This window comes from Onychomys torridus, chromosome 6 (assembly GCF_903995425.1).
Source record: "Onychomys torridus chromosome 6, mOncTor1.1, whole genome shotgun sequence".
NCBI classification, from domain to species: Eukaryota; Metazoa; Chordata; class Mammalia; order Rodentia; family Cricetidae; genus Onychomys; species Onychomys torridus.
This window is the reverse complement of record NC_050448.1, coordinates 114,069,641-114,088,358: the sequence shown is the minus strand read 5'-3', so window position 1 is coordinate 114,088,358 and position 18,718 is coordinate 114,069,641. Positions and strand designations below refer to the sequence as shown.

The window sequence follows — 18,718 nt, the reverse complement described above, 5'->3', positions numbered from 1 at the left end:
GGTGTCTGTAACAAATAGAGGACAGCCCTGGCACAGAGAATGCCTGCTTACAGGATGCTTTGTCTGTCTGTCTAGTTGAGCAACCCAGAGAGACTCAGTCCCTACAACCACAAGATTCCCTCCCTCTCAGGACTGACCAGTGTTTCTCAAAATCAGCTTGTGATTTCATCGGCGTCTTAGGGCCTCCGAAGTGCAAGGCCTTGAGCCCCGTTCTGACCTACCTCCTTAGGAATTCTGGGGATGGTGGTAGTTGCTGGGACATGGGATTGAACCCAAAGTTCCAGGCACACTACTAATGAGCTATCCTCCCCCCTCCTCGCCCCAGCCCAGGCCTTTTGTGTTTTAACCAGCCATTCCAGAATGTTTTACAATAAGACAACATAATCCCATGTAAGGTAGAACCAAGTTTATTAATGACAGTTTTTATTACAATCACTCTCGAGTGTAAAAAATAAAGGGTGATTAAAATTTAAAACTCACTTGGGCTTGTGGCTTGGCTTTCACTGGGTGTGCCACAGGGTGGGGATCTTGCCTGATTCTGAATCAACCGGCCAGATGCAGTTCACTGGAGAATGAGGTAATAAAGAAGACAGAAGTGCTGACCCAAGAGCACAAGTGTCCGCCTTGAAGGACGTCACAAATGATGGTATGGACGGGGTGAGGTCAAGTGACCTCACATCCACACATGGAATGACTATCTCTACCTACAACAGACACAGGTACAGACATGCAGAGCCACACACACCCAAACTGCAGAGATGGGACTTGTAAAGGAGTGCCTGTCCTCCCTCTGAGCGGACTGTCCGTCAGCCATGGCAACACACATGTTGTGGAAACGGAAGCCGTGCTGAACTTCTCAGGAGGCTAGCGGGTGAAGGCAGAACTGCTATCACAGAAGCCGTAGCCTTCCCAGCAACCCACAGTCTAAGATCTGCTCCCCATGACCGCAACACCCAGGAGCTATCACAAACTGGGTGAAAACGTGGGGCCCAAATCCACTCTCCCAGTGGGCACGAGGCAGAGAAGGCCCTGAAGGTGGCTTCCCATCTAGTTCCACAGAACCCTGGCTGGGCCTCAATGCAGCCCCTCAAGTATTTGTGCTTTGTTACTACCCTGAGGCCACCTCATGAGGACAGCTCTGGCCATGCACTAAGCTAGGTTTGTTTTTGTTTTTTTAATATATGGCAAAACTAAAATTGCAAGAAGAAGAAGAAGAAACCCTCGTTAAATGCTTTTTGACTGTCAGCCCTGCGTTGGAACTGGCTTTACATCATTCAATGTGGAAGACAGGGCATGTACAGAAGCTCACCTGGATGCTGGGAGACAGTGAGCCCACAGGGCGTAAGAAGACATGGCTAGAAGAACATGCCACAACCACCCAAGGCTGGGACCTAGGACATAAATGCTGATTAATGTTCTCAAGTATCTCCTGGAAAAGAACATGGTGGATTCAGGGTCACAGCACATGCAGGTGAGGATCACACACACACTATTTAAGCTGAATAAGAAAACATTACGCAGGACTGTATTATAGCCTTTGCCTTTGGGAGACAAGAAGATCCAAAATAACAACCAATAAAAAAAGAAGCAAAAACACAAAAACGCAGCCCAGAGTATTCCAGAGTATCAGGAGAACCCAAGCACTGGTTTGGTAAGGTGGGGTGAGGGAGTGTTGAATTAGTGACTCTCATTAACCTCCTTTTCTCCTCTCAGGCTGGCCACTCAGAGGAAAGATCAGTCCTGTGGAAACAGGGATCACAATCTCTGCTACCCTAACTTGCTCTACCCAGACACCTGGCTTGCTTTCTTCAGGGGCTCTCTAGGATATGCATCCTGGAAGTGACCCGTTCCACCCATCTCAAAATCTGAACACAGGGGACAGCTGTTTTCTCCTCCAGAGGACAGTTGGTACAGTTTCTGGAAATGTGCATTGAGAGATTTCAAAACACTTGGCCCTGTGGGGGAAGAGCCTCAGTTTTAGCCAAGATGTGGACAGCACTGGATTCTCCATAAATTCAAGTGCATGCAGTGCCCAGCCTCCCCGCTTTCCGTTTCTGCTGGCATCCATCCGTCCATCAGCTTATGGCTACAGTAGAGATTCACGGCACAGCGACTCAGCGACTTTCACACTGTTCGGTTTTTCTTTTGAAAAGTTCCATCTGGGAATAGCATTTCCCAGTTTTACCCTCTCAGAAAGTAAGTTCTTGGCAGCTCCATTAGGTAGGACGGCAGGCCGGTGACCAGGTCCCTGCAGCCCGCCATCGGCCAGCACAGGAGAGTCAGCGAGGGGGGTCGGTCCAGTGTCTTGCAGCAGTGGTCAAAGAGGTCTACCAGCTAGCCCTGACAGCTTCAATGTCACTCACCAAATTCTGTGCCAGGCAGATCCCAAAAATCTAAAAGAGGAAAGAAAACCAAGTTAGACAGCAGAATTCAAATGCTTTTAGCTTTTCCTTGGCCACTGGGTCTACCCACTTCCTGTTTAGTAATCTGATTCTTAAACTGATATACAAGGAATGAAGATATAACTCTGTGGTGATGTTGTGTTCCCCAATATATTGTGCATCCTAATAAATTTATTGGGGGATCAGAGAACAGAACAGCCACAATATTAAACATAGAGGTTAGACAGTGGTAGCACACGCCTTTAATCCTAGCATTCCAGAGGCAGAGATCTGTGTGGATCTCTGTGAGTTCAAAGCCTCACTGGAAACAGCCAGGCATGGTAAGAAGAGCCTTTAATCCCAGAAAGTGATGGCAGGAAGCAGAAAGGTATATAAGGTGTGAGGACCAGGAACTGTAGCCTAGTTAAGCTTTTAGGCTTTTGAGCAACAGTTCAGCTGAGATCCATTTGTATGAGGACACAGAGGCTTCCAGTCTGAGGAAACAGGATCAGCTGAGGAACTGGCAAGATGAGGTGGCTGTGGCTTGTTCTGCTTCTCTGATCTTCCAGCATTCACCCCAATAACTGGCACCAGGTTTGATTTTATTAATAAGACCTTCCAACAATTCATGTTACATAACTCAATCAGTAAAATGCTTGCTTAGCACACATAAAGCCTGGATTCTATCTCCAGCACCACAGAAAACCAGGCACAGTTGTACACATCTATAATCTCAGCGCTTGAGAAGGCAGAGGCAGGCACATCAGAAGCTATCCTTAGCTACACGGCAAGCTTAAGGCCAGCCTGGGGGGATACATGAGGCCTGTCTCAAAATTGCTGGAAAAGAGAGTGGGGGAGAGAGAGAAAATAAAAACTGAGATGCAATTAATATTCTATAAAATCCCTAATTTTATCATGACCCTAGCTCTTCAATATTAAATACAGATGTTCACTGCTCTCAAGCGAACTCTGTACCAAGAGAAGTCATTTCCAACGCTCCCTGTGGCCTTGACAGCACTCATCTACCTTCTCCATCTTGGCTTCACCTAGTCTGGACTTTTCATGAAAATGGCATCAGATAGTAAGTATGTGGTGCCCGTGACTTTTTTCATGTAGCAAAATGTTCTCCAGGTTCATCCACTGGTACCGTTCGAATGCAAGGTCCATACAATCTCATGGGTTTGAATACTTAGCCCCAGCTAATGGCACCGTTTGGAGAGGTTCTCGGACATTTGAGACTGTAGCCTAGCAAGGAGAAGTGGGTTGCTAGGGACAGGTGACAGAGGTGTTCTCTGCCTCTGAGCTGCCTTGACCTCCAGGCCGCCATGCTGGGCACTGGCCTCTCATGGGCCCAGACAAACCTCTCCTTTGCTCTGCAAGGCTTTGATCACAGTTGTAAAACTTCATGACCCAACTACCCATTTTCTTTATATGACACAAATTAAGGAACTTTGGTGAACGTTTTGATACAATGTACAGAAAATTGAGGTAAACTCAACATGCACTCCCTGCCTTCGTGACCAGGGAAGTCACGTGCGTCCATGAGAAGGTCAGTCTGAAGCTCAGCTGTGTCACAAGGCCACTCAATCCTTCTATGGATTTCACCTGATCTTTCAGGTAATAAACATCAACAAAGTCCCACGTGAAGGGAACACTTTTGTCGATGATCAGCCTGTCTGATCCAGGCGCCGCCTGCTGCACCTGCCCAGCTCTCCCTGCTGAGGTCAGGTCTGTGACATTCTGGAGAAGATTCCCTGGGGCTGCTATGTCATCCGTTCCTTAGCTTCCTCCTCTCTCTCCTCATGAGAGTGCCAATCCCCATCAACAAGGTCGCAGTGGGAGGCAGAGCTCTAGGCTGATTGGGGGTGGGTGAAAGTCTGAGGCAGGGGCATGGGGTGGGCCGAGAAGCCCCAGAGGTGGGGCTGGTGAGACCCCGGAGTACTCCCAAGGCACTGTGAAGGTGCGGCGGGTGGCTGACTCAGACGGTGCAGGGGTGCGGGGTGGGTGGGGGACAAGAAGTGCTGGGTTCTATGCAAACGCAGCTGACGAAAGAAGCTGGCGACTCTCACAAAGAAACGTCCAGCCAGTCGGTCTGTCTGTCTTGCTTTGCTCTTGCCACAGGGTCTTCTTATATAGTCTAAGCTGTTATCCTCCTGCCTCTCTGGGACTGAGGTAACAGGCACGCACCACCACACCTAGTCAATTCAGTCCTTTTGGATGGCTGAGTACTAAGACTGTTGTAAGTATACACCAAGGTCTTTAACAGCCATTGACGGATTCTGCAATGTTTCCAGTACTTGCTGCTGTGAACATGTACGTGCAAGTGTTGGTAAGTGTAAGTTTTCATTCCTTCTGCTTGCATTCATGGAAAGGGGTGGTGGGGTCACGTGGCGATTCCATATTTTCCAAAGGGCTGAGCCGTTCTGTTTCCTCCCTCCAGAAATGTGTTAATGTTCCGATTTACACCCTCATGAACACCCTCTGTCTTTTTTTATTATAGCCACTCCAGCGGGTATGCACCGGTGAGCTCACTATAGTTTTGATTTGAAGTTTTCTAGTGACAAGCGCCGTGGACATCTTTTCATATGTAATGGCCAATTCTGTCTATGCTAGAGAAATGTCTACTGAGATACTCCGTTCACTTTTAAACTGGGTCTTGCTAGGTAGCTCAGGTTGACCTTTCTTCTTCTTGTTTGGTATAAGCCCCTTTTATATGTTCTAAGCATTAAGATCCCTTTCAGGTAACCACTCACAAATATTTTCTGCTATTTTGTGAGTACCCGTAAATAGTATTTTTAGTGTAGAAGTTTCATATTTTGATGAAGTCCCGTTACTTAGGTTTTATTGGGTGGTTATATTTTTGCCATCATGCTCTTTGAAGGAAACTGTCCAAGACAAAAATCACCAGTTTACACCCTATTTTCTTCTAGAGTTTCACAGCTTTGGTTTTTATATTGAGTTTTGTTCACTTGTTTTTACACCAGGGTCTGACTATGAAGGCCGGGCTGGTTGTGCAGTCTTAAGCGACCATCCTGCTTTCAATCATTTTAATAGTTGCATTATAGGCATACAGCGTACCACACTTACAGTTTAGTCTTTCATCTATTTTATGTGACTGTTTAAATATCTGAGAAACAGGTATCTAAAAGTCACTCTTTTCAGAAAATTAGTGTTCCTACACCACCTGTTGAAAAACCCTTCTCTATGTTTTTTTGTTTTTGTTTTTTTTAATGTGTATTTGTGGTTTTTTGTACATACATACAGTGTGTATGGAGGCCAGAAAGGGCATCAGATCCCATAGAACTATAGTGAAAGACAGTTGTTAACTGCCACGTGGGGGCTGGGTTTTGAACCCTGGTCCCTTGGAAGATCAGCCAGTGCTCTTCAGCCGCTGAGCCATTTTCCATCCCTCAAAAACCTTTCTTCATTCCCCACTGAATAGTTTTGACTCCCTTATCAAACCAAAGCTCACAGAAATTCTGTCCGAATTTAACCCCATTTGTCTACAATGGCTAACCTTACAAGAAGATAGACTGTCTTGAGTCCTGTTATTTTGTAGGAAGTTTTAATTAGGAAACATGAATTCTTCATCTTCTGTTCTTTCTCAAACATGTCGGGCTATTCTGGTTTCTAGTTTTTCCTTGTGATTTCAGGCCCAGCTTGCCCACGATTAGGACTGAGAAGGTTGGAACTGAGCTAGAGACTGCACAGAGCCTCTTGCCATCATGAGTAGTGATGCCACGTGAAGCATACTGAGTTTCATGATCTGTGGATGCCTTTCTGTTTACTCAAGACTTCTTTACCTTCCTTCCACCGTGTGCCCGTTTGTGACCTCCACAGAAACCATCACATCAATGGACAAGTCGTTTCCGAGACTGCCCTCACTGGCATTCTGGCAAGCTGGCCCAGACACAGCACAGACTTCTGCAACTCCACAGAGCCTTAGCCTTGCTGCTGAGATCCACTGTGAGCAGCCATGTCTCCCCAGCTGTCACACTGCAGTCCTCTAAGCCCATGGAAACAATGGGATGCCAGTGATACTACCAACCTCTTCATGGTGAAAAGGAGGCATGGTTTCTTAATGTGTTTTTGGAACTAGAACCAGACCTTCAATAAACACAAACCTAGTAGTTCCAGCCTGTTTCCAGGACCTCCAGTGTGTCTCACTCAGAAGCTCTGGCACTGAAGAGATTGAGCAAAGCTCCTGTCCTAGTGAGGTCTCTCTGGGCACCACTGTCTGAGCTTTACCACCAAGGACCCACATCTTACCTGCAGCAGTGCAATGCCTATGAAAATACCAGCCACGATGGTTAAATTGTCCTGTAGCCACTTCTCAAACTGGGGCACACAGCCTTTCGTGTAGATTACAATCTGTTGGTCAACTTCCTTTACAGGGGAAGAGAGCAGAGTGTCACAGATACAGCCTTGTACATGCACAAATGCTCCTCCAAACACTGTGTGCTAAGACACAAGGGCAGGTTCCACTTACTGGTTTTTGCCTGGCATCATAGCCACACTGAGTGTTGATGACATCTTCCTGGGGAAGAAAGGAAGAGAAAAGTGAAACTCATTCTTGTTCATCAGAGAGCCCATCTAATAATGAATGGGAGCCCCTGCAGCGTCAGTGGTGAGACCCGGTGAGGGCTCACAGACCACAGCACAGTTCAACGCGCCATGTGCATCAAATGCCGCATGCGTATGAGAGCAGCTTCTGAAGTATGGAGTAAAAAATTTTCCACCTTAGAAATGAGGAAAACCAAGACCCTAGCAGGCCCATTAAGCTGGGAAGGACAAGATTCAAAATACTGCCAACCTCAGAAGGCTTCAAGGGTTTGGGAAAGCGGGGACAGAGGCAAAAATCAAACTTGAAGGACAAAATGACCATTGACAATTTCTGCTTTTAAAAAAACAGCACAAGAGATTAGATCCAGGGTTTTATGCATGCCAAATATACGCTCCCTTTAAAAAAAAATCTACAAAAGAGCTAGGGTCTTAAGCATGAGAAATATGTGCTTGTCCCTTTTCATCAATAAAATTCTGTCCCTTGCAGTTTTTGTTTTAATGAAAAAGCATTATGTTACTAATTACAAAGTGAAACACTGCCTGACCACGTGTCAAACAGGCATCTCCAGGAGCTGGTTGGAAATACTATGGGTTAGCTGCTTCCTCCCTCCGGGGTCAGAGATGGAGCTCATCAGCTCAGAGTCCACGGCATAAGGCAGACTACTGTTCCTACCTACTCTGACCATTTTTCTCGTGGACAGCTGATGTAGGACAGAGATAGAAAACAGAGAGCATGCGGGCCAGTGTGTGCCTGGGCTGCCTGAGTGGGCACCACAGACTTCAACCTGGGCATCCTGCTGCTACCTGACCCGCCTCAGAGGAGGAGGAAGACAGGCTGGCTGGAATGGAATCAGGCACGGTGGCATAGTTCTTAGTGATGCTCAGCCTAGACTGATCTGCCCTTGATGGGCAGCACCTACTGTGCTCCACTGTGGGGGATGGCAGACCTGTCCAGGAAGGGCAGTGGCCCCTCCTCCCATGGGCCACACCACTCCCAGTCCTGGTTTTTCAGTTATCGTACAAAAGGTTCTTTTTTTTTTTTCCCATTCTATAAGCCATGCACACAGTGTGGCATGTAGTAAGGAGATGTGGCTTGTCAGTGGGTTCTCTATTTCCTTTTCAAAGTAAAACACAGATGGCAGCCGTTATTGCCATCCTTATGCCTCCCTCAGGGTCGCTGTGGCTCCCTAAGCCGCATTCCCACATTGTCATGTCTCCATCTCTCCTCCTACGCCTAATTCTCTTCCCAGAAGAAACGGCTTTACAAACCCAAGCTATTGCAGACGGCTCACCTGTGAGCCCCACAGTCTCATCAAAGAGGGACAAGTGAGCAGCACAGGCAGGCTGCCTGGGTCTGGCACCCAACTCTGTCACCTGTCAGCACTGTGATCTGGGAGAAGTCATTTGAACTCCACATGACCCCATGGTTTTTTTTCACCCAAGAAAGGGAGCTCCTTTTCTGACCTCCCATGAGCCAATGCACACCAACGCTGAGAATAGGAACCAACCAACACACACACACACACACACACACACACACACACACACACACACACCACACGCGTGCGCGCGCTAAATGAATACCAGCCACCCTGTCTTGAGTGAGAAGATTGGGGCACAGCACCCCCACCTAAGGGCTGTATTCAGGCATGAGCTTGTGAGAAGAGATTCTGAGACAAAACCACTCTGCTGTCACACCCATAGTGAGCACAGGGCACAGCAGCCGTCAGCGAGCTGTCGCTCTTACCGCGGGGTCTTTAGTGCAGCAGGAGAATGGCACACCACATCGCTCTCGGCTTGCATTGGAATCTGTGCAATTGAAGTAAATATTTAGGTTCCAATCATCAGCTCCAAAAGCCCCACAGCACTGCCACTGGAGCAAAGAGGAGAGAGTTAGAAAGAACGTCCAGGCTGGGAGGTGACCTGCGCTCCACCCACTCGACACCCATCCCCTGCCAGCTCCAGCTCCTCAAATTTCACTTTTAAGTTAAAATTAACCTAACTGGCCTTGTAAAGCCTTGCAAAATAATTAAGACTGAAGGTTCTACAGGTGGGTTGGCATGGGACGTTAGGTGGGAGAGGGAGGGGCACTGTAGAGCAGGGCTCAGACCTATTTGGCTTGGTCAGATGCTAGAGGGATAAACAAGAACTTTCTAGAAGGAAAAATAAAACACTATCAACAATGGCAAGGTCTAATGAGGCAACTTGGCTGTGCTGGGGGATCTGATCTTATTTGAATGGTTCCTGAACAGTTTCACTGAGTGTAAATGGCATCAGATGAACATCAGACACCTTGACAAGTTCTGGTTATGTACAATGCTGTAGCGCTGTCACCCTTCACAAGCAGTGAACATCAGGGCTGATGTCCAGTGGTGCAGTGAACAAACATGGTGGGGCCCTGGGTCCAATCCCCACAACCACAAAAAACAAAAACAAAACCAGAGCGAATAAAACCCACCTCTATACAACCTTAGAGGCTTAAATTTCATTATCTTAGTCTCTATGCTGAATTTTTTAAAATAATTTTTTACTATTGTATATTCATTGGTGTTTTGCCTGCATGTATGTCTCTGTGAGGGTGTCAGGTTCCCCGGAATTGGAGTTACAGATAGGTGTGAACTGCCATGTGGGTGCTGGGAATGGAACCTAGGTCCTCTGGAAGAGCAGCCAGTGCTCTTAACCTCTGGGCCATCTCTCCAGACTCTGATTTTTTTTTTTAAAGATTTATTATTTATTATGTATACAGAAGAGGGCGGCAGATATCATTACAGATGGTTGTAAGCCACCATGTGGTTGCTGGGAATTGAACTCAGATCCTCTGGAAGAGCAGCCAGTGTTCTTAACCTCTAAGCCATCTCTCCAGACTCTTTTTTTTTTTAAAAAAAGAACATATTTTTATATATTCAACTTTACAAAACCAATTAGCCAATTAAAATATACTAACCAAAATGATCAATTCAGTGGTTCTTAAATGGGGACTGATTCCAGCTATAATATAACCCACCCACAACCTCCCTGTCCTGGGTTATCCTGGCTTCTTAAAGTTAAACAAAAACCAACCCCTGCTCATTTTAAGACTTTCAGGACCAAAAGCTCTGTCAGAAATCTAACTCTAGAACAGAAGGCCAGAATCACATGAAACAGCAGTGTTGCTGAGTAAAGCAGCCAGCATTTCTGGAACACCCATGAACACATGCTCTGTCGTCCAGCTGCTTCTCTGGGCTTGATCTGGGCACCACAGGTTTCCCTGCGAAGCCCAATCTGCTCTGCCTTGCAAACTACTCAGGAAAAAGAGCTGGGAAGCTGTGAGCTTGCACCCGTTGAGACCTAACAGCACAGGGAGGTCTGCTGAGCAGGTCAAACAGGGCTTCATTTCACCTGAGGGCAGCTTGCTGTGGAGGGCAGCCGTTCTGAATCCACTAAACCACTGAGCGAAAAACTAAGACCCCAGCTGACTGCTCAGCATCCTGAGAAGGGTGGCCTTCCTCAACAATGGTGATGTCTTCCTGACTCGAGGTAAATGTTATCCAGCTCAACCTTTCCAACTCAAAGCAAGACCTTGGTCCACTGAGCTTCTGTGTGGCCCCTGATCTTGCTCTAAACATTAATGCCATGGACACCACTGACCAAATTTCCTTGGCTTACTCCTACTTTTCCAGTGCAAGTGTGTGAGAGCCCCGTAATCTGCAGGACAATAACATCTTGGGCCTAATATGAGACCATGCACATCATTAGAGTGTCGGAATATCCACAGGAATTAGACAATAGCTCACGTTTACTCTCATTTTACTATCAGGGAAAGAGTTCAAGCGTCTGTTAGTCCCAAGTCAATGAGACTGTGCATCTCTTGGCTCCCTGTCTGTTGCCACTGTGCATTTTGAGTGGCATGCCATGTGCCTGTTCTGTCGGCAGGACAGGAGCAGTTAGTCACACGGTCGTGTTCAGACACCTGTGTGGCAGGCAGGCAGGGAGGGGCCCGCCTATCCCATTTGTTAGAAGCCAGCAGGCTTACAAGTCTCAAACTTTTGAGTTGGACTGCACACATGTGGTAGCTGGATAGGCACATTAGAGCAGCTTTATGAACAAATATCCTGTCAATTATTGTGAGCTGTAGGGGAAGGAACATGGAAAATTCATATTTAGTCAAACAGAATTTTAAACATACAGAAAAGCAGTTTTATCCAAGGGCGGACAAGGGTACAGGCATGGTGATGGCATTTTCACTTAAGAATTATGTCTTCCTTCCTCTAATTTAATACAAGTTGAAACAAGTGAAATCAGAACGTTTCTGTTTGGGATACAAATGTAAACTGTGGAGCAAGGGAAACCAGTAAACAACCAGAAGCTACAAAGAAACATCAGCTGGACCTCTAGCCAGCAAAGACACGCAAGGCTTTATGGGAGTCCCCCTGGTGAGAAGCTGTTTCCATTGGAGAGGAAAGGAAGCTTGAACTTACGTATTCCTGGGTGAAGTCTATGAGGTTCTGCAAGTCAATGTCATCTCTGTAAGCCCTGATGTTGTTGTTAATAAAGAAATAGAGCTGGTCTTTGATCCAGTCTTTGAAAACAAACGCCAACACCCCAGCAGTGAGTTCCAGGAAGAAAATAATCCCCAGGAACACAGAAAACTAGGAGAAAAACAACAGGGAATGGGCACAAGGGTGAGATCAGAGGAGTTAGGGGCTGGCTCTGAAAAGGACTGTAATTACATTCAACTGGGACACATCTCTGAACTGGAACCCTCTGTTTCTTAAGGTTTGTTAATGGAATATTACACTTCAAGAAAGGACTTTAAAAAATTAAAGATCACTTCATAATCACATTTTAGAGTCTCTGGTGTTCCATTTGATAATTAACCAACAAAGCCCAAATCAAACATGAGTAATAGGAATTTCTCATTAGACCCACATTAAGGCGTAATGAATTGCTCCTGATGAATGTACTACCAGACATATGAACAATGTTCTGCCTGACCTCCAGGAAGCCCTTTTCCTAACTGGAAAGGTAGATTATTCCATGTTTTACAATCGCCTGTCATTTGCTACTGTGGCTTGGTTCCACACGCACTCCATTATCCTGTTCTGGATTCCCATTTTATCCCTCCTTGCACCTCCTGTACAGTGTGAAGTAGGTCTGTTCATTTTAAGGAGGTCAGAGAGGAAGTAGGAGGGGGTGGCTGTGACGGGAAAACAATTCCCAATCGTGAAAATGAACTGTGGGTTAAGGGCTTTCTCAGGAACACTAGCCGCTCTTGACCCCCGTCTGGGAAGCAGCAACCTCAGGAAACACTTTAAATAACACCACAGTGCAATCAAAAGGAGACTTCTGGCTAAGCCGATAACAAGGTATAAGGCATGAGACCCTGAGGTAACCCATCAGAACCCTGGGGAAATTTCCCTTCCACCTAGATACTTCAGAGTCTCTTCTTAGTCATCCTGACTGCCGCTCTGCCCACGGCTTTTCTGCACCTTCCTCCTCCTGCATCTTAACCCTCCTCAAGCTATGACCTGGAGGTGACACATGGCAGGGAGGGCATGTTGGGTGGACAGTGGGATGTGGCCATTCTCTTCATGGCATGGAGTGGCAAGTGTGTCTTTATGGGGCAGTGAGGGAAGAGAGCCAGAGGGACAAAACCAGTGCCTGACAAAGTCTAGGATGCCAAGGCACAGGCTCTGCTTCCAGGCTCTTCGGCTCAGCCTTCAAATCTCCCCTGAGCTGCTGTTTATCTGTCCTCAATGAAGTAAAATGCTAAGTTCTCAATTTTCAGTGGTACCAATAATTTCAAATTAAGTTTGCCTTGGAAAAGAAAAAAATTAGCACTTATGCCCCTTGCCTTCATCTTCATATAAAACAACCCCCTTCCCTGTACATGCTACCACCCCAAACATGGACACATACAGAAAGACCAAACCATACCACAGAAAGAATCAAACACGAACAGGCGTGCATGTGTGCGAAACAGTTGGGCAGTTGCACAAAGACTTCAGATTTCTGTTCTCACCTCCACAAAGGTAAGGGAAGTCCCCTTTCCAGTTGCCTGGTAAGTTCTCCAGTTATATAATATACACATCAAATATGGAGTCCAAATTCAATCCATATCAAATACTTGGCAGAGGCCTACCTGCCCAGCTGTGAACTAACTCCCCCATTTCCAGAGGTGCAGAAAGTGTCCTGAAGCTTCATTTGAGGGCATCAGTCAGCCAAGAAATGCCACATCTATTTCACACTCACCTCTTGGGTTTCCCCCAGCAATCTTCCTAGTCTTGGGCAACATGATCTTTGAGGTTGTGGGGAGGCACGGTGACATTATTGCCTAGTTATCTCATAGCTCCCGCTTAGAGAGAGTTCTAGGCCAACTTCTATTATTAGTACTAAATAAAGGGAGGCCATTTAAACGTTCTCTAAGATGAAAAGGTAAGAACATGACTCTTTTCATATCAATATGAGGCTTTAGGAAGGGGATTGCTATAATGAATAAAGCCATGTTCAAGAAAACTATATTAAAGGGACCCCACATTTGGAAGCATGGAGGTTGCATCAGTTAAGCAGTGGGGCAAATCATGGGTTACAGGAAAGCTGAGTGAATCCAGGCCAGCATTTAGAGATGCCTGATACCAAGAAGACTGGCAGGCTGGAAGGTCATGATCAGGGACAAACATCCCTTGGAGGGACTCCACAGGTCTTTGACTCCATGAAGAAAGCAGCAGTGGGGGTGGGGGGTATCACACAAGCCTCTGTATGTGCCTGTGTAGAAAAGGGTCAATCTGGAAGATAAGGTAGCTAGGTAGTGAGAACCATGGGAAATTAGTCACTCCCACTATGCACACAGAAAAAAGAGCTAGCTCCTCATTAAACTATGTCTGAGAGCGAGGACTCCCCAGGCTTCCCTCTTGGAGTGAACCACATAAAAAGATAAAAGAAAACATCAATCAGGATACTCAGGGAGCAGAAGGCACCCCAGTTCAAAATGGGCTACCCTAAGAGTGGAATGGTGAGTCTCCTCTTTGAGATGGTCAAGAAAACATGTCAGAGAACAGTCCAGCAGACATGCTATGTGGCTGTTTGGCCTAGTTCTAGGTCAGGCTCTGGTTTTAAGTGAAAATGACCCTAGAAGATGTGTCAGTCGGGGTACAAATGCGTAATAACAGGCAATATCACACAAAGTTGTTCCCTGGAAATTTCTGTGTCCTTCATCACAGGAAGGTGGGTCCTTCTGATCTTTCCTGTCTTTGGAGAGGAGAGTGAATGTTTTTCCTACAGAAATCACTAGAATGCCAGTCCCCACACAAAATGAGGCCAAATTCAATCTATACCAAATATTTGGCAGAAACAGATGCTGTGGGCCCTGTGAGCTAATTCCTCATTTTCCAAAGTACAGAAAGCAACTTGAAGTTACATTTGAGGTCATCAACAAGGAAGCTGTATCTGTTTCACGGAGATAGCCACATTTACCAGTCTCATTTAAGATACAAGTATGTTGTGTGTGCCATTGTTCTGCTTGGAAAGGAGCGCCCAAGGGAAGGCTTTCACTGTTCATTCTCTACTCTGCCCCGAACCCCTACATACCTCCTGCTCAAGTCCATCCTCCACAAATGCAGCAGTCACACACTGGAAAGTAGCTACAAAGTGCTGCTTATACAAAGGAACTTTTCACCTCGACCATATTGCCATGTTCATCCAAACTACGCAAGCTGGACAGACTACTGAAGCTGGGCCACTGCCTACTTTCTCTGGATCACTATCTGCACAGCTTTCTATGTCCAATATTCACCAGCCACATGTGTGCGCTCTCACACATACAACACACACCCCTACGCATCTCATTCCTCCCTAAGGCTACGTTAGGGATTGGAGATGAGTCTGTCGCATATATGTACAAAACCTCCATGTATGGCAAGGCTGGGTGGCACTTTCATTGCCGAAGAGGCATGGGGTAGGGGCAGAAGAGGAGCAGGATTGGAGAGCCCTCCTGAAGTAAAAGTGGACTGGGCCATATTTTTTTGCCTAGGCCTTTGGTGTGCTTACCATCTTGGCAGTAGTTAAGAGTGACATCTTGGTGTAATAATCTTGATCTCAAATCGAGAGCAGGGTTGTCAATACTTACGAACTTGAGAAGGAAGGTGTTTTCCCGAAGTGCTCCAATGCACCCTGCAAACCCCAGAATGAACATCACTCCTCCCACCACGAGGAAGAGCCAGACAGGGTCAAAGCCCCCGAGGTCAGTGATGGACGAGATGTTGGAGAGGACGCCCTGGGAGAGGAAAAGCACACAAGGGGTCAGAACTCAAGGCCACACTGCCAACAAGGAAGGGTTAGTCACTTGCCTTTCCCTCCCAGAGAAAACCCTCGGCAGTCACCTGACCATCTGGGATGATCAGGAAGAGACCACAAACGAAAGAGGAAGGGGAACAAGGAGGGAGAGGGGAAGGAACAGGAAGAGAAAGGAAAATAAGAAGGGAAAAAGTCAAAGGAAAGGGAGGGAGAGAGGGAGGGAGGGAGGGAGGGAAACAGAGTTCTTTGCAAGATCAGCAGTGCTTATATTTCTGGTAAAATGATAAACAGCACTAGAATAATAAAGCATTGTCATCAGACTCTGGATGCCGAAAATATAGATGATACCTTTGCTTCAATGCCCTCAAATACATATGGTTTTGAGTAAAAAGTGGATGCAACAACAAACACACCATCTTGAGCAGAAAGAACAATCATTTTAAGCCCCCAGGACCACTTGGCATGTCTCCAGAAATATGGGGGTACGGGGGAGCTAGGAGCTTGAAAATGTGCCCAAAGCTTCCCAAGGAAAAGCGATCCCTCAGAATCCACCCCTGAGCCTCGTGGGCAGCCCCATCAGGCTCAGGCCCAAAGGTCCACTCTGTGCTCTGTGCTCGTGTGCTCTGTTGGTTATTGGAGGCATTCCCTACACTTCAGAGGTTGAGATGAAAGACAACAGAAGTCACTCCCTCACTTCAGTTCCTTTATTCTTCTACCCCAAGACTACACAAGGAATCCAAAGTAATGGTATTTCTCCACAAACAATACCCATTTAAATGAACTCCTTTCTGACGTGTAAGAACACATCAAAACCTGCCAGAAATGATGATACTGTTTCTCTAAAATGTAATGGACATACTTAGATTTGGTTTTATGGAGGTCAGTGACAGAATGAAATGTACATACTTAGATTTGGTCCTATGGAGACCAATGACACTGTTTTTGGAACCCAAAGTCTGAAATACTCAGAATCACCAATATTTTATTTTCCTATTACTTTTTTTTTTTTTTTTGAGCTCTCAAATCAAAATGCCCATAGGCAACTGCAGTACTGTTTGCCACACAACCTAAACTAGGTATTGAATACCTGTCTACACAGCACAGCCGCCAACCGGGAGCAGGGCTGATGATGCATCTGCTTTTGGATGAGGAAAATGTAAGGTGGAGCAGTTTGGTGCAGGCAGAAGAAGGTCATGGGTTATTTTAGAACGGGAGCAGATGTCTATCTCAGCACTTTCAGATGGAGCGGGCCACGCGTCCGCCTGCATGTGCTTCCCAGGCACTGCCTAGCAGACCCGAGTGTAGGAGATTAACTTTCAATCCACTTGAAAGTTGTTCAGACGTGTTGGGAACAGCATTTGAGAGCTTGGGGGCTGTTTCTTTTCAGGAGTGTCAACTTGAGGACAACAGGATATGTCTGAAGAGAAGCTGTAACACGCAACAATACAGCTTTAACTTAGCAAAAATGGCCGAGGGCTTCGATAAAGACACAAAGGAAAGCTGGGCAGTTTCAAAGTTGCAAAGCAGGGGAATGAGAGTGTGTGCATGAGGACGCAGCATGGCAGCTGTACCCTCAGGCCACTGCACAGACCCATGGCTAGGTCTAGCTCTGCCTTTAAGCTTAAACTTGGACATTCACCCCAGGAGGGAAACCAGGACAGAAAATGCAGAAACACCAAAACAAATCTGCACTTACACAATGATGCTGAGAAAAAAACAAAAACAAAAACAAAAACAAAAACAACCTGTTGCTAGAGACATTAACTAGAATGAAGCAGGGGAGTTATGGCCCCAGAGCTGGGAGGAGGCCAGCCACTGGGCTTGCCACGGGTGTTAAAAGGCTTCACCGTTTGGACTCGTTCTGTCAGTGGCCAAGCAGACTTTGAGTGCACATGATGCACTTTGGAAAGTTCATTAGGGTAACAGTAGACTTGATTTACTTGGTATGAAAGACAAAGCAGCAACCGTGTGAGGGAGAGAGAAACATGTTTCCTTTCCGTACAATTTTTTTAAATTGTTACATTGATACATAGTAATTGCACACGTTACTTTTAGGGTACAATGTATCATTTTGATAGGCGGTTATAGTGTGTGACCATCAGCCAGAAGTAACTAGCATAATATCACCTTGGGAATTCATCATTCTGCTTCAGTTTTACATTTATTAAGCATTTACAGTGTGTGTGCAACATGCATACATATGTGCAGTGTGTGTGTACAGTGTATGTATACACCAGAGGCCAACCTTGGGTGTTATTCTTCAGGCACCATCCTCTTGGTTTATTTTTAAATTTTATTTACTTTTTGAGCCAGAGTTTCTCACTGGAGCTTAGGGCTCTCTAATTAATACAGCTTGCCTGGGCAAAAAGCCTCAGGGGTCTATCTGCCTCTCCAGTCCTGGATTACATGCATGAGCCACCACAACCAGCTTTTTCCATAGATGTTGAGGATGGAAGTGAGGTCCTCATGCTTGTCCACCAAGCATCCTACAGACTAAGGCATCTTCCCAGCCTCATTAGTTTTGTTGGTTTTTAATTTGGTTACATAAGGCAAGTATATACTTGTAACTATATAATGTACTTTGAACAGAACACCCCCCCCCTCCATCTTGCTAACCTCCCTTCCTGGCTCTCCACGCTCTCTTTAGTCCTCTGAATTTCCCTAAACATCTATACACACATGATTTTATGTATTTATAACATCTATTACCCGTAAGTGAGAGAACACATTGGAATCCGTCATTCTGAGGACCACTTCATTTGCTTAGCATGATGATCTCCATCATTCATTTCCTTCAAATGACTTCATTCTTCTTCATGGATGAAAGCAATTCATTGTGCGTACACACTGCACCTTTCTTTATCACAGGTATGGGTACCACAACGCAGTTATGGAGAATGGTGCTGTAACAAACACTGATGTGTCGATGTCTCTGTGCTATGTTGACTGGAGTATTTTAAGTAAATATCTAGGAGCAGAATATAGTTGGGTCATAGAGTGGGCCTATTTTTGTCTTCTGAGGACACTCCACACTGATTCCCACAGTGGCTTGACTAGTCCACATCCAACCAGCAGTGCTTATGGGTCCTCTTTTGTTCACATCCATACCACTGTTTGATGTTGTTTTCTGACGGCCACCCTGCCTGGGATGAGATGGGATCTCCATGTAGTTTTTATTTACACTTCTCAGGAACTGTTGAACCGTTTTTCATGTTTATTGGTATTTCCTCTTTTGGTAACTGTCTGTTCACTAGTCCATTTATTGTTTGCTTCATTGGGTATATTTTATTTCTTTGTATAGTCTAGATATTAAATGTCAGATAGCACAGATTTTCTCCCATTTTGCTATGTCTTCTCTCTGTTGTTTCCTTTTCTGTGCAGAAGTTATTTTCATTTCATGAAATCACACTTGTCAACTGCTTTATGAGCCCTATTCAGAAAGTTCCTGCCAGTGCCAAGGTATTTTTCAGTATTTTTTTAAATTTACATGTGTGTATCTGTAT

At 45.8% G+C, this 18,718-nt stretch overlaps 1 protein-coding gene across 2 annotated transcripts in view; it reads right to left on the bottom strand.

The window, feature by feature from the left end:
• Positions 1 to 391: 391 nt before the first annotated feature.
• Positions 392 to 18,718, bottom strand: part of Tspan5 (tetraspanin 5) — a 167,235-nt gene continuing 148,908 nt past the window's right edge. For both annotated transcript variants that reach the window (XM_036190340.1, XM_036190341.1), the window contains 6 exons: positions 15,049 to 15,195; positions 11,402 to 11,572; positions 8,692 to 8,817; positions 6,871 to 6,918; positions 6,651 to 6,767; positions 392 to 2,393 (listed from right to left, as the gene is read on the bottom strand). In XM_036190340.1, the coding sequence (XP_036046233.1) occupies positions 2,328 to 2,393; positions 6,651 to 6,767; positions 6,871 to 6,918; positions 8,692 to 8,817; positions 11,402 to 11,572; positions 15,049 to 15,195 (675 nt within the window). In that variant the 3' untranslated portion in view covers positions 392 to 2,327. The remainder of the gene's footprint in view (positions 2,394 to 6,650; positions 6,768 to 6,870; positions 6,919 to 8,691; positions 8,818 to 11,401; positions 11,573 to 15,048; positions 15,196 to 18,718) is intronic.